General features: G+C 32.1%; 4 protein-coding genes across 12 annotated transcripts in view; all 4 read right to left on the bottom strand.

Moving 5' to 3' along the window:
* Positions 1 to 10,951, bottom strand: part of LOC124437985 — a 92,259-nt gene extending 81,308 nt beyond the window's left edge. Inside the window, exons 1-2 of the mRNA XM_046987992.1 lie at positions 10,575 to 10,951; positions 9,829 to 10,445 (exon numbers count right to left, since the gene is read on the bottom strand). Coding sequence (XP_046843948.1) covers positions 9,829 to 9,985 — 157 coding nt within the window. The 5' untranslated portion in view covers positions 9,986 to 10,445; positions 10,575 to 10,951. The remainder of the gene's footprint in view (positions 1 to 9,828; positions 10,446 to 10,574) is intronic.
* Positions 1 to 14,452, bottom strand: part of LOC124437966 (AP-3 complex subunit mu-1-like) — a 74,764-nt gene that overhangs the window by 44,988 nt on the left and 15,324 nt on the right. For 2 of the 9 annotated variants that reach the window (XM_046987951.1, XM_046987954.1), the window contains exons 1-8: positions 5,595 to 5,698; positions 5,366 to 5,482; positions 4,590 to 4,690; positions 4,233 to 4,299; positions 3,674 to 3,735; positions 3,297 to 3,380; positions 1,736 to 1,821; positions 1,435 to 1,485 (exon numbers count right to left, since the gene is read on the bottom strand). The gene's annotated coding sequence lies outside the window, so the exon portion shown is untranslated. Of the gene's footprint in view, positions 1 to 1,434; positions 1,486 to 1,735; positions 1,822 to 1,953; positions 1,999 to 3,296; positions 3,381 to 3,673; positions 3,736 to 4,232; positions 4,300 to 4,589; positions 4,691 to 5,365; positions 5,483 to 5,594; positions 5,699 to 14,452 lie in introns of those variants that run through there. The other 7 variants (XM_046987958.1, XM_046987960.1, XM_046987953.1 and 4 more) reach the window with 6 other exon arrangements.
* Positions 10,115 to 10,823, bottom strand: LOC124438773 (serine/threonine-protein kinase/endoribonuclease IRE1-like). Its single transcript, XM_046988971.1, has 3 exons — positions 10,575 to 10,823; positions 10,219 to 10,445; positions 10,115 to 10,139 (listed from the first exon to the last, which is right to left on the bottom strand). Exons 1-3 carry the CDS (start codon positions 10,821 to 10,823, stop codon positions 10,115 to 10,117), a joined length of 501 nt encoding a protein of 166 aa, XP_046844927.1.
* LOC124438772 lies at positions 10,983 to 13,430 on the bottom strand. The gene is made up of 4 exons (XM_046988970.1): positions 12,721 to 13,430; positions 12,484 to 12,522; positions 11,553 to 11,660; positions 10,983 to 11,254 (listed from the first exon to the last, which is right to left on the bottom strand). The coding sequence occupies exons 1-4, from the start codon at positions 13,229 to 13,231 to the stop codon at positions 10,983 to 10,985; spliced, it is 930 nt and encodes a 309-aa protein (XP_046844926.1). The 5' UTR covers positions 13,232 to 13,430.

Genomic DNA, 14,452 nt, shown 5'->3' with positions numbered 1-14,452 from the left:
TTAAGAAGGATAAGAATATCAATACTGTAAGATTTAGTAAAGACAGCAAACGAACAAAATTTATGCTAAGATCAAATGCGAATTATGGATATTACTTGAATTAGCACGATAAGCGACATTATGAAAACGTACGTCCTTGTATGTGTAGTAAAGCTCATAAACTTCTTTGTATTCATTTAATGCATACAACAAAGGTCCATTTTTAACTCTTCAGAGAGTGAAAACATCTTAGTCTGACATTGAACTAGAATTCGTAGCTGGCAAATAGTACGACCAATCGTTTAGGCTTTTAGTTAAATTCGTTCGTTTTGTTCAATGTATTGATTTTTGAAATATACTTGCACTTTGTGTATTGTAATGAAGTACAACTAAATTATAAAGGTTTCATGACTTTCTCCATTTTCAATGTTTGTACTAGACTCTCTAAAGCTTCAAAAAATAAGGGTGGAGTATATACTATACTCGTCGACTTTAACCCCACCCCCAAATTTAAATCTGTTCCTACGCCTACGTATCGATTCTATGTATATCTATGAAACACGAACCATTGGCGTTGTTGCTGGGGTACAGCCAGGGGAGAATACCCCACGAATGATTTAAGGCAAGACACCACAACCATAAGGCATATGGGGGTCGCTAGAACGCATCTTTACAAACTCCTCTAAATTTATTTCAGGAAACAAAATTCAAACAAATAAAACCACTGAACGGCGGAACGGAACAGAAAAAATGGCGGACGGATCTATTTCTGCTGAGATTCACCAAAATTAACCAATATTATTTTGCATTGTAATACAATTTGTAATCAGAATGATACAATATTTTGATCTATTCACATCCAACACTCTGTCGCGTTTTTGCTCAAAATGACAAGGAACATATAATAAACAGGCACCGCGGAGGATCGATAATTGAGGGGCAATATTCACATATTCATATATGCAGGCTTAAGATCTTTTGAAATCCATTGTTTTCTAAGGATTAAAACATAAATATATGAATATGAGCCCCCCCCCCAATTATCGATCCTCCGCGGTGCCTGAAACTTGTATGCCGAAGGTTCATCTAAATTCTCAAACGCTCTTTTTTGGTGACGACATTAACTTAAAACTGACTTATTTTGTGTTGTTCAACACCTAAACTTTGTGAATTATAGCTTTGGAAAATCGTGCAGTTTGCACAAATGCTTTTTAAGCTATTTCTATAGTTATTATGGATATTATTATTATCTTACACAAACAATCTCATGAAGGGATTTTGAATCGAAAATACTTAAAAATATTGGGCGCAAGGAGACGTAAAATATCCTGAGATGACGAGATAACAAGAAAAGCATAATCAAGGAGTATATGTTGAATGTTAGAAAGTATATCACTACGTATGGAAGATACATTTTATAAGTGCCTTATACATAAATTTGATAGTATAACTTACTTTCATAGTCGGGGTAATATTCCGTTCCTTCACCTTTGGACTCGTAACGTTCTGTCAATTGAAAAGTCACCAAACGTGTGACAGTATTTTAGTCAATAAAATTCGACTCAGAAAAAACTTTAAAGATATATCTATAGTTGGTGCATAATCTCTAGACGACAATTATCGAAATAAAAAGATCAATAAAGTGTATGTATGTTCTACAATAAAATATTGTAAAATATATCCATATTTTTGCATGTATTATAGCTTACACACAATTTACGAGGGTCTCGCATAAATTTGATTGTATATAACTTACCGTCATCCAGGAAGTAACTTTTCATTCGTTGAATGCAACTCTATAAATTCTGTATTATCCAAGGTGAATATCGAACTTAGGAAATTCTGCAATCATAAATACATATTTATCAAATCTTCGTCTTTCTCACTCGTTGAAATGAAAAGATTAAAATAGAATGCTTGCACAGTTTTAATATCCAACCATTAAGGCGTTTAAATTACATATAACATCATAACCTTCAACGCCGTACGTCAACAAAGCAACTTTCCGTGATTATTAGCCTTAACATAAATGAAAGTTAATCGTATGAAGTTAATCGTCAAAAATCTACGATAATCATTTGACGCACGCCAAATAAGGGTTTTTTTTACAAATTATTGTCGAAACAAAAATATTTATCATAATAGTAGCAAAGTAGCTACATCTTAGGAGAAAGCTTATTATTCACAGATTCTAAAAATTTAAATTACCCAACAAAACAACAAAATCACAAAAAATTGTCACAGCAACAAGGTAGCTATAACAAGGTATAGAAAAGACTACTATCGTCAAGTTTCATCTTTATAAACTTGATTTAAAACATATTACATTCAATGGTTTACTTTCACCAATTATGATGAAGCTATCACAATTAGGGACACCTTAAACTCAGTAAGGCAATGGGGTCTTTGTCAATGTGAACGTAATTGGAAGTTACTTTTTCCCGTAAACAAATCTCTACCAAGAATTTTAAAAACATAAATCAAAATACAATCCGCTTATAGTAATCACAGCAAATGGAACGTTTTATAGTATAACTGTTTAATGTTGGTGATTAACCATTGATTGCAGTCGACTAGATTTAAAAAAACACACTGGAGATTCTAAATTTGGACAACCGAATCAAACAAGGCGCTACCATGCAACTCCTAATGAGAAGAAAAAAACCTTAATGGTATTGGCATGTAAGATATACAGTATTAGAATTTAGAATAGTCCGTTTATCTAAAATGCAAGAATTCATTGAAAAAAGTGATATTACGCGTGTCAATGACACACTTCATTGCATAACTATTTAAGATGCAAATATTTAAAATAACAAGAAAAAGATCTTTGTTCATTCAATACTAGCGATACCGAGAATTTGTCTATTTTTATTTTCATATTATCATTCTAATCGAATTCTTCCTGGTAAATGTTCAAAATTATTTTTTGTTAACTGTAACTAATAAGAAACTGAAAGATATGTGTTAAAAACAGAAATTGGGGATTTGTACATGGAATTAAAGACTGTTACGCTCAAAAAAACTAAATTGAATTTGTGAAGTCTTTTGTTTTTTATAAAGGTAATAACAAAATGTTAAGAGTTTTTCATTTAGGCATTGGAAGTTCGATTTAATCGCCAAGAGACTGACTTTCTATCTTATAGAAAAACCCAATACAAACTATTGGCGATTGAATCAAACGCATGACGCGTGAAATGTTCTTAAAATGGTTATTTGGGTATTGAAAGAACTCACAAATGCAATCTAGAATAGCAACGTGTAGTTTTTATCCAGTAAAGAACATGTCACAACTATGTTTGTAAAAATTCTCTCACCTTTAAAAGTTTCAACAACCTCCACTTCTTCACCGTTTTTGCTTCCGTCTGACAGCACGAATGCCTTCTTCTGCAGCTTGTGACCTTGAGAGAAATAAATATTTCTTTTACAATGTAGCATTTCAAATTTAAAAGATCACAGCTGGAAAAACATGCTTTATGGAGATTTCTCTAAGCAGATTTCGTAAATGACTGCATTTCAGTATGCTCACAATCGTAAAGTTGAAATGTGTTTGAAAAAAGTATCGTCTACAAATAAACAATTATTACAAAGAAACATTAATTCCAATAAATCTTGCGTAAATCTACCAATAGCAAAACACAAATTGTTTATATCATACTGGATGATGGCTTGGGCAACAAGAAAAAATCCTTACTTTATCGTTTCTGTCACCACTTTGTTGACCTTGCAACTGCTCATGAAAAAACTTCGGACATTCTGTGAATTTGACAAAATGCATTAACAAAAATAGGTACGCTTGCGTACACATGGGAAGCCTGTAAAACAGTAGACGCAAAAAGATTGAAACAAGTGGAGTTGCAGTCACTTTAACACAGGATAAGAATTTTCTACTATGCATAAATTTAACAGTTCGAAATTGTTATGAGACCATCCGGCAATTGCGATGAAATATGAGTTATGTTTGATGCCATTTATCTATGCTTCAAGACCTCGTATTTAAATTCTGTTTAAACAATATTACTATTTTGAAACATTGAATTCATTGATTGACAACTTGTTTTATCATGATACTTTGAACTCCTGATAATAACAACATAATTGTTATTATTTGTGGGGTATTGAAAAAAGGTTTGAACTTTTTGTAAATAAGAAATATGATAAAAAAGCAGTGCATAGAATGTCATCACAGACATGATGTCTGCCACTCTCTTGTTTTGAATAGCCTAATTTCTTGGACAAATAAAATAACTCACCTTCAATGTTGCAAACAGACCAGTGAGACCTCTCCCAGAAAATTGTACAGCTCAATATTTGTGCAAACTAGATAGACAGTAATGAGTAATTGTAAACAAACATTAAAATACTCATTGCAGATACATTTTCAATTAGTGACTGTGTCCAAATTACAAAAAATACGCATTAATTTAGAATAATAATGACGAAATCCAACAAATATATACTTTTTCCAAGCCCATTTGCTCATAGTTGAGGTGTTTTTTGATTGCATAACAAAATAATGTGTTAATGAAAACTATTAGTAAGAAATAGCTTTAGGTGCACTTATGTAAGGAATTCTCTTTTCAATAATACAAAAATCAGATCAGGTGCACCTTTATGTGAAAATACAATCTTTGGCTGACTCTGGCAGCAAGGGCGCCAATTTTTCCAAAGTTTTTTTTCACAACAGAGGAATGTTTTCAGGAAAATAGGCCTGAAATTGAATAAGCAAATACTTGATTTAATAAAGTTAGATATAATTACTGGTAAACAAAATAATAGCACATAATAAATGATTAAAATTTCTCAACTAAATAAGTCTTCATTTTCAACATATCAGAAGTGCTTGATACTTTCATATCAATGACCAACAATTTACACATAAATTCATTCACTTTTCCTTGAGCTTCAAAGAAATAATCACAAACAAATCCTAAAACACTTCTCCAATGTTTTTCCAGAAATATATCCCACAATTACCCATGACATCATTTTTGTCTAACCTCGGACATTCGTTTACTAGACTATTTAATGTCATGGCATTTTTCATTTTATCTTAGTATAATTGCATTAATCATGTCAGGTGATACCACAAATAAAAATAAACTTCACCTTGTAGCCCTTGTTCAAGCTTTCATTTAATATTATACTGCAACTTATCTCACTACATCTCATTCAAATTTAATTATAAATTACATACTTGAATAATTACAAGCTAATATGCACAAAACCAACAAAAGAGCCTGAAGGGGAAATTTTATCTATAACCATTAACCAATACCTGCATAAAACTATTTTCATTTAAGTTCATTTTGTAAATATTTATATTTTTGCTAACATTTAATAAAGATGTTTCCATTTGAAAAAAAATTCAAAACATTCATCTTACTTGTCCCCAGTTACTTTCTTCAGTCGTTAATAAAACTTATTATTTTTCCATGGCCTGATGTCTTTTGAACAGCCACAAACGTCTGCCATCCGCAGCAATCAAACACAAGTTCCTAAACTGCATAAATGATCAATGTAAACTAACAAACTAACAAGGGCGTAGAGAGGAAATTTGATATATAAAAAACATTAACCCATATATATCCATCATATATATCATATCTACTCACATTGAAGCGTTGATGATAAACAAACTGTGAATCATTTTGAAATCTACACATACTAAACCTATAATATTTCTCGTTTACTTAACTAACTTTGATGGTTTATTTTCACGTGAGTTCATTTCGTAAGTATTTATTAATTATATTTATATTATTGCTAGACAATATTAATAACGATGTTTCCATTTAAAAAAAATTATATTCATCTTACTAGTCCCCAGTCCACTAAAGACTCACCGACCTTACCTGACTAATCTTCACTTGATGATCATAAAGATTTTCGTCTTCATCGTCAAAGAAAACAAGTCAATAAAATGTAAAAGAATCTCAAACAGTTATAAATGAAATATGATGACGGATAAAATACCATGTAATACGTACATACAAGAGAGGTGCTTTGCTTTTAGCCGATTTTATTTTATTTTGAAAAACGTATTTAGAAATAGAGATGCATGATGGACCGTGATTTTCATGTCATAGATTCTTATCAATTTTGCTTTTCATCGACTAAAAAAAACAACCAAAAACTCTTGAGGAAAATATCAAAGTCTAACATTTTACATGATCATATATCAAACTCAGATGTAACGTGAGGCAGCTAGTTCAAACAGACCTTAACGAACAACTTACGAATGAGTTCTGGCTAAATACCTCAGTTAAGTCATGCAGTTATTGGTCCACAGACCTCAGTGATGTAACAATCATGTATAATTATTGAGTAACATATGAAAAGCCAGGAATCAAAGTGTTTCTGTAATGGCCGAGAGTTGAAATTAAGTTGAACATAAATTTTCAAGAAGCAATTAGAATTAGAAAATTTATCAAAAATTCTGTTATTTTATTTTCATATACGACACTAACCAGTCTTGTTTCATGCTGCTAGAGTTGATTTGTTGAATAACTTGCATACGTTAAATAACATAGTATTTACTGTCGAAAAGACTAAATCATATTGCTAACGAAAAGTTAATAAAAACAAACAAGAAAAAAGTTATTCTGTATAGTTCATATATCGTTGCAACGTGTTTGCTGACCAATGATTAAACAAAAAACCAAAAATCATACAAGGTTTATTTATAATTATGAAATAGACAAACAAAATGAATTAAAAATAATTTAAACGCTAAATGTACTTAGCATCAAAATTCTTCACGAACGAAAATGGACGACTGTTTCTAATATTCTCGTTTCTCTTAGAGCAAAAAAACAGGATGTCAGATATGTAAGGTTTTCATTTATGACTTTAGACTCTAGACTTTTATATTGTTAATTTTTAGAGAATTAAAAAGACAATGTAAAAGTTAGTTCCAATAAAAATAACTATGACTGATGTCATGGGAAGTTTTTCAAGGGAAATGTTGTCGTGGAAGAAGAATGCCGAAGATATTTCAAGCAGAAAAACATACCGAGGAAAAGCGATCCATTGCTTTGGTGGAAAGAAAATGCCTGTCAATAACCCCTTTTTGAAAAAATTGCAAGGAAATATCTCTGTGTGCCAGCGACTTCAATTCCCTAAGAGAGACTCTTCTCTAAAGCGGGAGAACTGGTAAGCGAAAAAAGAAGTAGGATAAAGGCAAAGAACGTTGACATGATGCTTTTTTTAAACAAGAATATGTAACTTTCAAAAATACATCGTTACTGTTAACATGTTCCAAAGTGCAAAAACATTTATTTATCTTTCAGAACAGCATGTAACCTATTTCTTCAATTCGAATTTATACAGCTTCTGAAAACTTATCGTTACTCCTAATAATGTTATGACAGTTTGTAATTTAAGACAAAAAAAAATAAAATTTTTGTCGTATTGTTGAAGTATATAAGGCCACAATTTACAAATTCCATTATCAGGTCTTTATCAAGTGCTTCACAGTTTTATTTTCGAAATTGGAGAAAGTAATCGCTTTAGTAATCGATACCTCGATACTTTTAAGAAAAAGTAATCGGTATCGTATCGAATCGATACTAGCGATATCACCCATCACTAATGTGAAGCCTGGGATCTACTTCGCTCCTTGATATGTGTCACGTTTTATTTGACAGCCATCTACACGACCCATTTTTTGTATGTGATAATTTTTATTTGTCACATAAAAGCTAGCACATCAGCTTTTCAAAACAGGCAATTGCTAAAGAAAATTTGACAACTTTTTTGTCGTTTACACGGTCAAATTAACATTGTCAACTAAAAATTGTCATATTAAAATTGCTCGTGTAAACGGCCTTATGTCAGTCTTAAAAATCGATGCGTCATTTCTGACAGTTTCAAAAACAACTTGATCCAATTTTAGACATGTTTCAACAACTTATGAAAACAGTATCTGAAGACGTCTATCTCTGTGAGAAGCAGTCTTTAGCAGATAAATAAGGAATCAGTCGTCACATAAGAACTAAGATCCTGTGGAGAGAAAAGTGTAGCCTTTTAACAAAAAGACGCTGTCATAGCAGGTGCTATTTGTGACGCTGCCTGTTTTGAAAAACCATTATTAAAACAGCTGTTACAAAAAGGTAATTTACGTGGCTATGGATTTAATTTTGTTTATGATGTTTTAGGTCGAGTATTGTCGAGACAGGCAGAAATCAAAGAACGAGGCAGTGAGAAAAGATAAATCCATTGGGGGAGATCACATATAGAAAGTCTCCAAAACAAAACGCTCACGATACAAATCGCAAGTTACAAGCAATTTTGGAAAAAATCACTAGAATCGTTGTCAAATCTAGAACGAATGTACATTTCTTGTAATGTTCACTGTAAATATGATACAATGCCACATGCAACATGAAAAATGTAACATGTAGCAGCATTTTAAGTAAGACGAAGATTTGGAGATGACATTTATAAATCCTGCATGAATACAAAATTAAGTTTAATCAAAGGAAATAACAGTTTCTGGAAACATTGAATGATAACATTTCCTTGCAATATATGCTGTATTCTTGCAATCAAGACTGGCAATCAATCTCTTTCAATTAGAGGCAATGGGTTCATAATAAACACAAATAAGCAATTTTAATCGATCATTTCAAACAAACACAAACTTTCATTTTCTCCAACAGAAAAAAATCAGAGATCATGACAGATAACCAAATCCTGTTGCAATTACTGGAGGAATGTCTTCGTGACCTTAAAATGAATGACGATAGTTGATTTGATCTGCGTAGATGCACTTTTGTGAGACGAATCTATAATAGCAACTGTTCATTAGAGTAACTTAAACTTCTCAATAAAACAAGCATCAACAAATAATTGTCAATAACCAACAATTTACACATAAACTCATTCACCTTTCCTTGAGCTTCAAAGAAATAATCACAAACAGAGCGACTTAAAACACTTCTCCAATCTTTTTCCAGAAATATATCCCTAAATATACGTGGAAGATATCATATGACCCAGAGTAACCATGTTTAGTGTACGGTGATGTTGTGATAACCAAATAACAGTGGAGCATAGGAATTTTCTTTAAAACGCCTTAACTTTTGTAAACATACTTACGGCTACCCTATACAACTCGCTTTAATAATTTTCTCCAGCTTGAAATAGAAAGATATACATGTTCTCAACATATTCAACTTTTATGACGAAGTATGTAACCATTACATTTTGCTTTATGACTATGTATAAAATTATTTGTTGGGCTCTAATATTTATATTGAGAATCCCCCCGCCTGGCACCTCATTGGCAACAATATTAACCATTATATACATTTATTTGCAAGATGCTCTACGACTATAATTAATACAACATTTCCCTAATTGCTTTTCATGCATTCACGTCCTAAATTAATTAAGACCTTTACATACATAAATGATCGAATTTAAGTTAATTAATAATCCATATTTAAGTGACTATACATGCAAGTAACCCTTAATATGACTTTATGAATCAATTTCTTGATCGTTTCTCAAATTAACAATTTGAAAGTGGCACATGATTAGTTAAGAGTTTGTTATACTTCATTTTCTATCAAGATTATGGTTGTCAATAATATCTTCACTTTTCTTTCCATTGACTTCCTTCAATTTTCACAGGAATTATGTTTCCTAAAAACGTTTGCAACGGAAAAATATAGAAATTAATTTAATTTAACGTTGAGAAGGTTGGAAACATTTATACAATGATTAAAACCTACAACTTAAAGAGTAGAAAAAAAAGTTCAATGTGACAGAGAAGTATGTTATTATGCATGGAACTCTAACATGTCTAAGTCGTAAAAATGGGGTATTATTTAAATAGCTTACAGGTAAAATGTTTTTTGAGATCAGGTCTTGTTTTCCAGTCAGTCGATCTAATAATTTTTGTACACCAGTAGAGGAAGTTCGGGAAAACGTTGCACGAAATACTCTTTATAGTTGCCTTCCTTGATATATGGCCATAGACGTGAACGAGATTTATCATGCCAGTGCTGATCAACGTTACGTATGAATCTCAAACAACTTGCCCATGAAGACTCGTAGGTTACAGTCCTTTTTTTGTTGTTTACTTCATATGTTGTTAAATCTTTCAAAACTTCATCATCGATACAATTCATCCATTCTGTGGGACAGTCCAACTGCTTACGAACATCTGAATTTCGACATATTGGTTGTTTTATCTCCGGTTGGTTTCCAACATCACACAGCATGTCAAACTTTTCCTCATTGGATTGTAGATAAGGATGTTTTAACGCCACGTTGGCTGATGGCCTGAGTTCAGGCTCATACTGTAGCATCCATGAAAGAAGATCTTCAAGTTGAGCATCATCGATTTTTTTTAAGCCAACAGGGTTTCCATTTATTAAGTTTTTCAATCTATTCTCTTCAGTTCCAAAAGCATGTTCCCCTTTTGTTGCAACATAATAAGCCACCATTCCTAAACTCTATTATTAAAAAAACCCCCATAAATAGTCACAACATCAACTGTAGATACTGAAATGCTAAAAAATTAAGTTTATTAGTTATTTGCAGAACTGAACAATAGCTATATATTTTTTAACGAGCATATCTACCATTATATCAGACTCTTTCTTGTAACGACCATCACCCAAGCATTCAGGAGCGGACCAACCATAACTGCCTGTACCAGGACTGCTTTGATGTGTTGATTTACTTTTCAATATTCGACTAAGGCCAAAGTCAGCTATCATAAATTTGCCTTTCACGTCTTGAAGAACATTAGAAGGCTTTAAATCCCGATGAAGAATAGAATTTGGACCATTATGAAGATCAGATAATCCATTTAAAATTTGTCTAAGCATTTCGGGAAGGGTTTCTTGAAGTGTATCTAAACTAGTAGACTCAACAAAACTTGTCAAAGTTTGTTCACACAAGTCTAATATCAAATAGACAAAATCTTCTCCTTCCTCTTTACGAAGTTCCAATACTTTACAACATGCTTCGACTTCTTTGCGTTTGGCTCATTCAAAACATTCTTTTCTCGTAGAGCAGATGGATACAGCTATTATTAAGGATTCGTTTACAGCTTTTCCATAACCATCCCTTCCCAAACCAAGATAAACGGTTCCACCACTTCCTTTGCCAATCAAGAACTTTTCCTTGAAAATCACACGTACATCGCCTTTAATTCTAATATCACCTGGATGTTCTAGCCAATGTTTTTGCATCATTTCAAACTTTTCGCGATGCATCACTGATTTGTCAACGCAATTCCATTCTTCCGACAACCCAACTTAAAATAATTGTATGCCATTTAGCAAAATATAAAAAATAATCAAATAGTCAATAGACATTTCAATAATTCTAATATTAATGTGGTGTAAAAGATTTCATCAGTCTAAAATTTCAGTACGCCTCTGGCTCTGTTAGTTTCAAGTGCAAGCACAAATCGTGGTTTCAAAGTACGTTTGCTACATAAACTGCGATAAAGGGACCTACCTTTTACCTTTAGATAATCAACAGGAATGTGGATTCGATATCTAACATTTTTATTGCAAACAATTAGCTTTATATCTTAAATAGTGTCTTACCCAAATTGTGATATTCATTGATATGCATCTGGGCTAGAAACTTCAGATTGAGTATTTCGTTGTCCGTTTTCTCAGCAATTTCAAGTGGGCTTGAATAAGTGTATGTCACTGTAGTAAAAAGAACAATAAATACTATTAACATAATTAACATAACAGTAACTATTGCAAAACAGACTGCAAAAAAAATTGCAAAAAATTGAAATTTAACTATTCTAATCCTGATAACGTTAATTGGCTGTGAATTATAAGAAAAGTATTACAGTTGCGACTCAAATTTATTATTATTAGTAACACAACAAGAAAATTTTTCAAAAATTGTAATATTAACAACTTTATTATTCTATTTTTCATCGAAACACTCAGAGATACTTGTAACCACACTCTACTTAAAAATCAATGTTTGTTTATGTATTTGGTAAAGCACATGACGTAGTTTCTAAAGGTACGTTTACACACAACGATTTGTCGGACCGACACTGACGCCATATTACGTGTTCTTGTCATATATGGAAAGTCGCCGGACTCGAAAAATCGGATGAAAATCTGTAGCAAACTACAGATTTGTTACTGATTTTTACTATTTTGCTATAGTTTCTAAAATAAGCAAGCTATGACCATCGAAAATAATCATCGAAATGTCTTCTGTCAACACAGAAAAGAAAGTGTTGAGAGCATTGTTGTTTTCATCGAATAACCAAAAGCTGCAAAGTATTTCATACGAAAGAATGTTTTATCCCGTTGAATCACCTGAATTTTTTTCAGGTTTATGAGACAATTGCTTAAATTGTCCAACAAAGTGCGAAGATCATATCTACATTTAAAGTATTTTATATTGCATCTGTTTAAACATCTACAATAGTGAAAAGTGTAGTTTATATTTTACTAAAATATTCAACTCAAACAATAATATGATGATTCCCACTATGCTTACCTTGTTCATGTTCGTGATATGTTCTCTCGTCAACTTTCTCTAAAACATCACAAAGACACAAAAGCATGAAAAATTGATAGTCAAAAAGTCGATTGCTATATGTATATTTTTTTATACTTGTATAACGTTATTTATATTGTATTATCAATTGTCATTACCGTTGTCAAATTAAAAACGTTTCGACCAGTGAAATATTAAAGAAAAATTGAAGGAAAATAAAATGACACAACTTTTTACCTTTATAAGAGGCAGTGCGACCATTGTCGTCACGGTTGGTGTTGTTCAATGCAGTGTCAACGTCGATGTGTTTATCACTAACGGATAGAGTGTCACCATTGTTCCTCGGTTTAAAAAACTGACCACCCTGAAGGCCGAGTGCTTTTAAGGCAATGTTTAATCTCATGCAGGCATAATATGTCCCGTGATTATTAGTTATTTCTGCAATTCCATACGCAAACGGTTGCCAACTATTTTTTTCATCCAAAAAATAAACAAGAACACCAGCGTCACCATCCTGGACAGTCGTTAAACTGAAAGGCCAAATCACATGTTTTTCAACAAAAACTGAATACATAAGTTCACACAAGTAGCCCTCAGTACCAGTGTCTGTGCGAACTATCACAGATTCCTCTTGGCATAGCCTTTCGTGAATTTTGCTAAATACGTCATCAAAGTTTGAATCAACATCTTCCAATTCATCACCAACAAGCTTCTGAAAATCGTCTTCATTGCCAACAGTGATAGACATGATATCGATATCAGGACCATAAGAGAAGTCAGAAAAATGACCAACAACGCTGTCATCATCCGAGAAAGTATATTTATTTTTATGCAATAAACGCTGAATGCTTTCTTTGTTTTCACTACTTTCATCTTGAATCGCAACAAAGTCATCATTCCACTCCAAATGAATTGACAAACCAACGTGGCAACAAGTCAACGCGTAATATTTTCATCTTTACAACATAACAGAGTCAACTTACCGCGAGACATTTTAGCAGAAATCATGCTGGACAGTCGTTAAACGTTTCTTTTCTTCAAAGTAATTTCTCATTAATTTGTCATATCAGTATCTGTAATATGTAAAAATTGATTATGAGAAAGAAGAGAAAGATGCACATTATATGTGTTAAAGCTCAAAACCATCGGTTTACACAACTGGAAATTTTTATAAACGTTTACTTTCACCCTGCTTTATGATTCAGAAATATGGTGAATTTCCTTGTAATTAAAAGCGCAAAGAAATCCTCCAATATCATCCAACTGTTTCAGTCTGCATGGTTATCATATTTTAAAAACATCAAAATAAAAAGAAAATTAAAAGGGACGGATTTTATGAGAGAAATTTGTTATCATTAACCAACGGACTAACACATTTGCTGCACTGACACAAAAACCCCTTCCCTGAAAAAACGTAATTTGACTAGGGAACTACATAAATTAAGAGTCAATGTAGATAAAATTAAGTGTAAAAAAGCATAATGTAACCATAAAAAATGAATTTATTTTTATATAAACACTTTTAGAAGTGGACCTAATTAAACAGCCCCGTTTTCTTGTCGATTTTTCGTAAAGTGTACATTATTCGATAACACATTTGGGCTAACCATATGTATAAAATATTTGGACAGCAAGCCTAAAATAACCTAAGCAGTCATATTTTAGTTTCTACATGTCTCACAAGTCCAAGAATATTATAATTCTAGATTCCACAGGTGAATAAAATAGCAACACCAAACAACTTTATCTTTGTAAATATGCTGCATAAATATACCAACCTTTAGGAAGTGGACTTACTTTCTCTCGACTTTCTTCTACATTAAATAAACAAACAATAAGATACTTTAATTACGATTACAAATGACAGGTTGACTGATTCACAGTGCATTAATTAAAAAATAAAAAACCGTTGCCAACAGATAACTCAAACAACAAAATAAAGGCGCCAATTTTTTTAAAAAAGAAGTAT

The sequence above is a fragment of the Xenia sp. Carnegie-2017 genome, unplaced genomic scaffold (assembly GCF_021976095.1).
Source record: "Xenia sp. Carnegie-2017 unplaced genomic scaffold, XeniaSp_v1 HiC_scaffold_19, whole genome shotgun sequence".
Taxonomy (NCBI): domain Eukaryota; kingdom Metazoa; phylum Cnidaria; class Anthozoa; order Malacalcyonacea; family Xeniidae; genus Xenia; species Xenia sp. Carnegie-2017.
The sequence above is the reverse complement of the archived record's forward strand: the minus strand, read 5'-3'. Positions and strand labels throughout refer to the sequence as shown.

Coding starts and splice junctions, on each gene's coding strand:
- LOC124438773 (XM_046988971.1), bottom strand. CDS start 10,823: ATGCTTAGACAAATTTTAAATGGATTATCTGATCTTCATAATGGTCCA. Junction 10,446..10,574: donor AGAAAGAGTCTGATATAATG/GTAGATATGCTC, acceptor TTTTAATAATAG/AGTTTAGGAATGGTGGCTTA. Junction 10,140..10,218: donor CTACAATCCAATGAGGAAAA/GTTTGACATGCT, acceptor GTTCGTAAGCAG/TTGGACTGTCCCACAGAATG.
- LOC124438772 (XM_046988970.1), bottom strand. CDS start 13,231: ATGTCTATCACTGTTGGCAATGAAGACGATTTTCAGAAGCTTGTTGGT. Junction 12,523..12,720: donor TCGCACTGCCTCTTATAAAG/GTAAAAAGTTGT, acceptor GTGATGTTTTAG/AGAAAGTTGACGAGAGAACA. Junction 11,661..12,483: donor ATATCACGAACATGAACAAG/GTAAGCATAGTG, acceptor TTTTTACTACAG/TGACATACACTTATTCAAGC.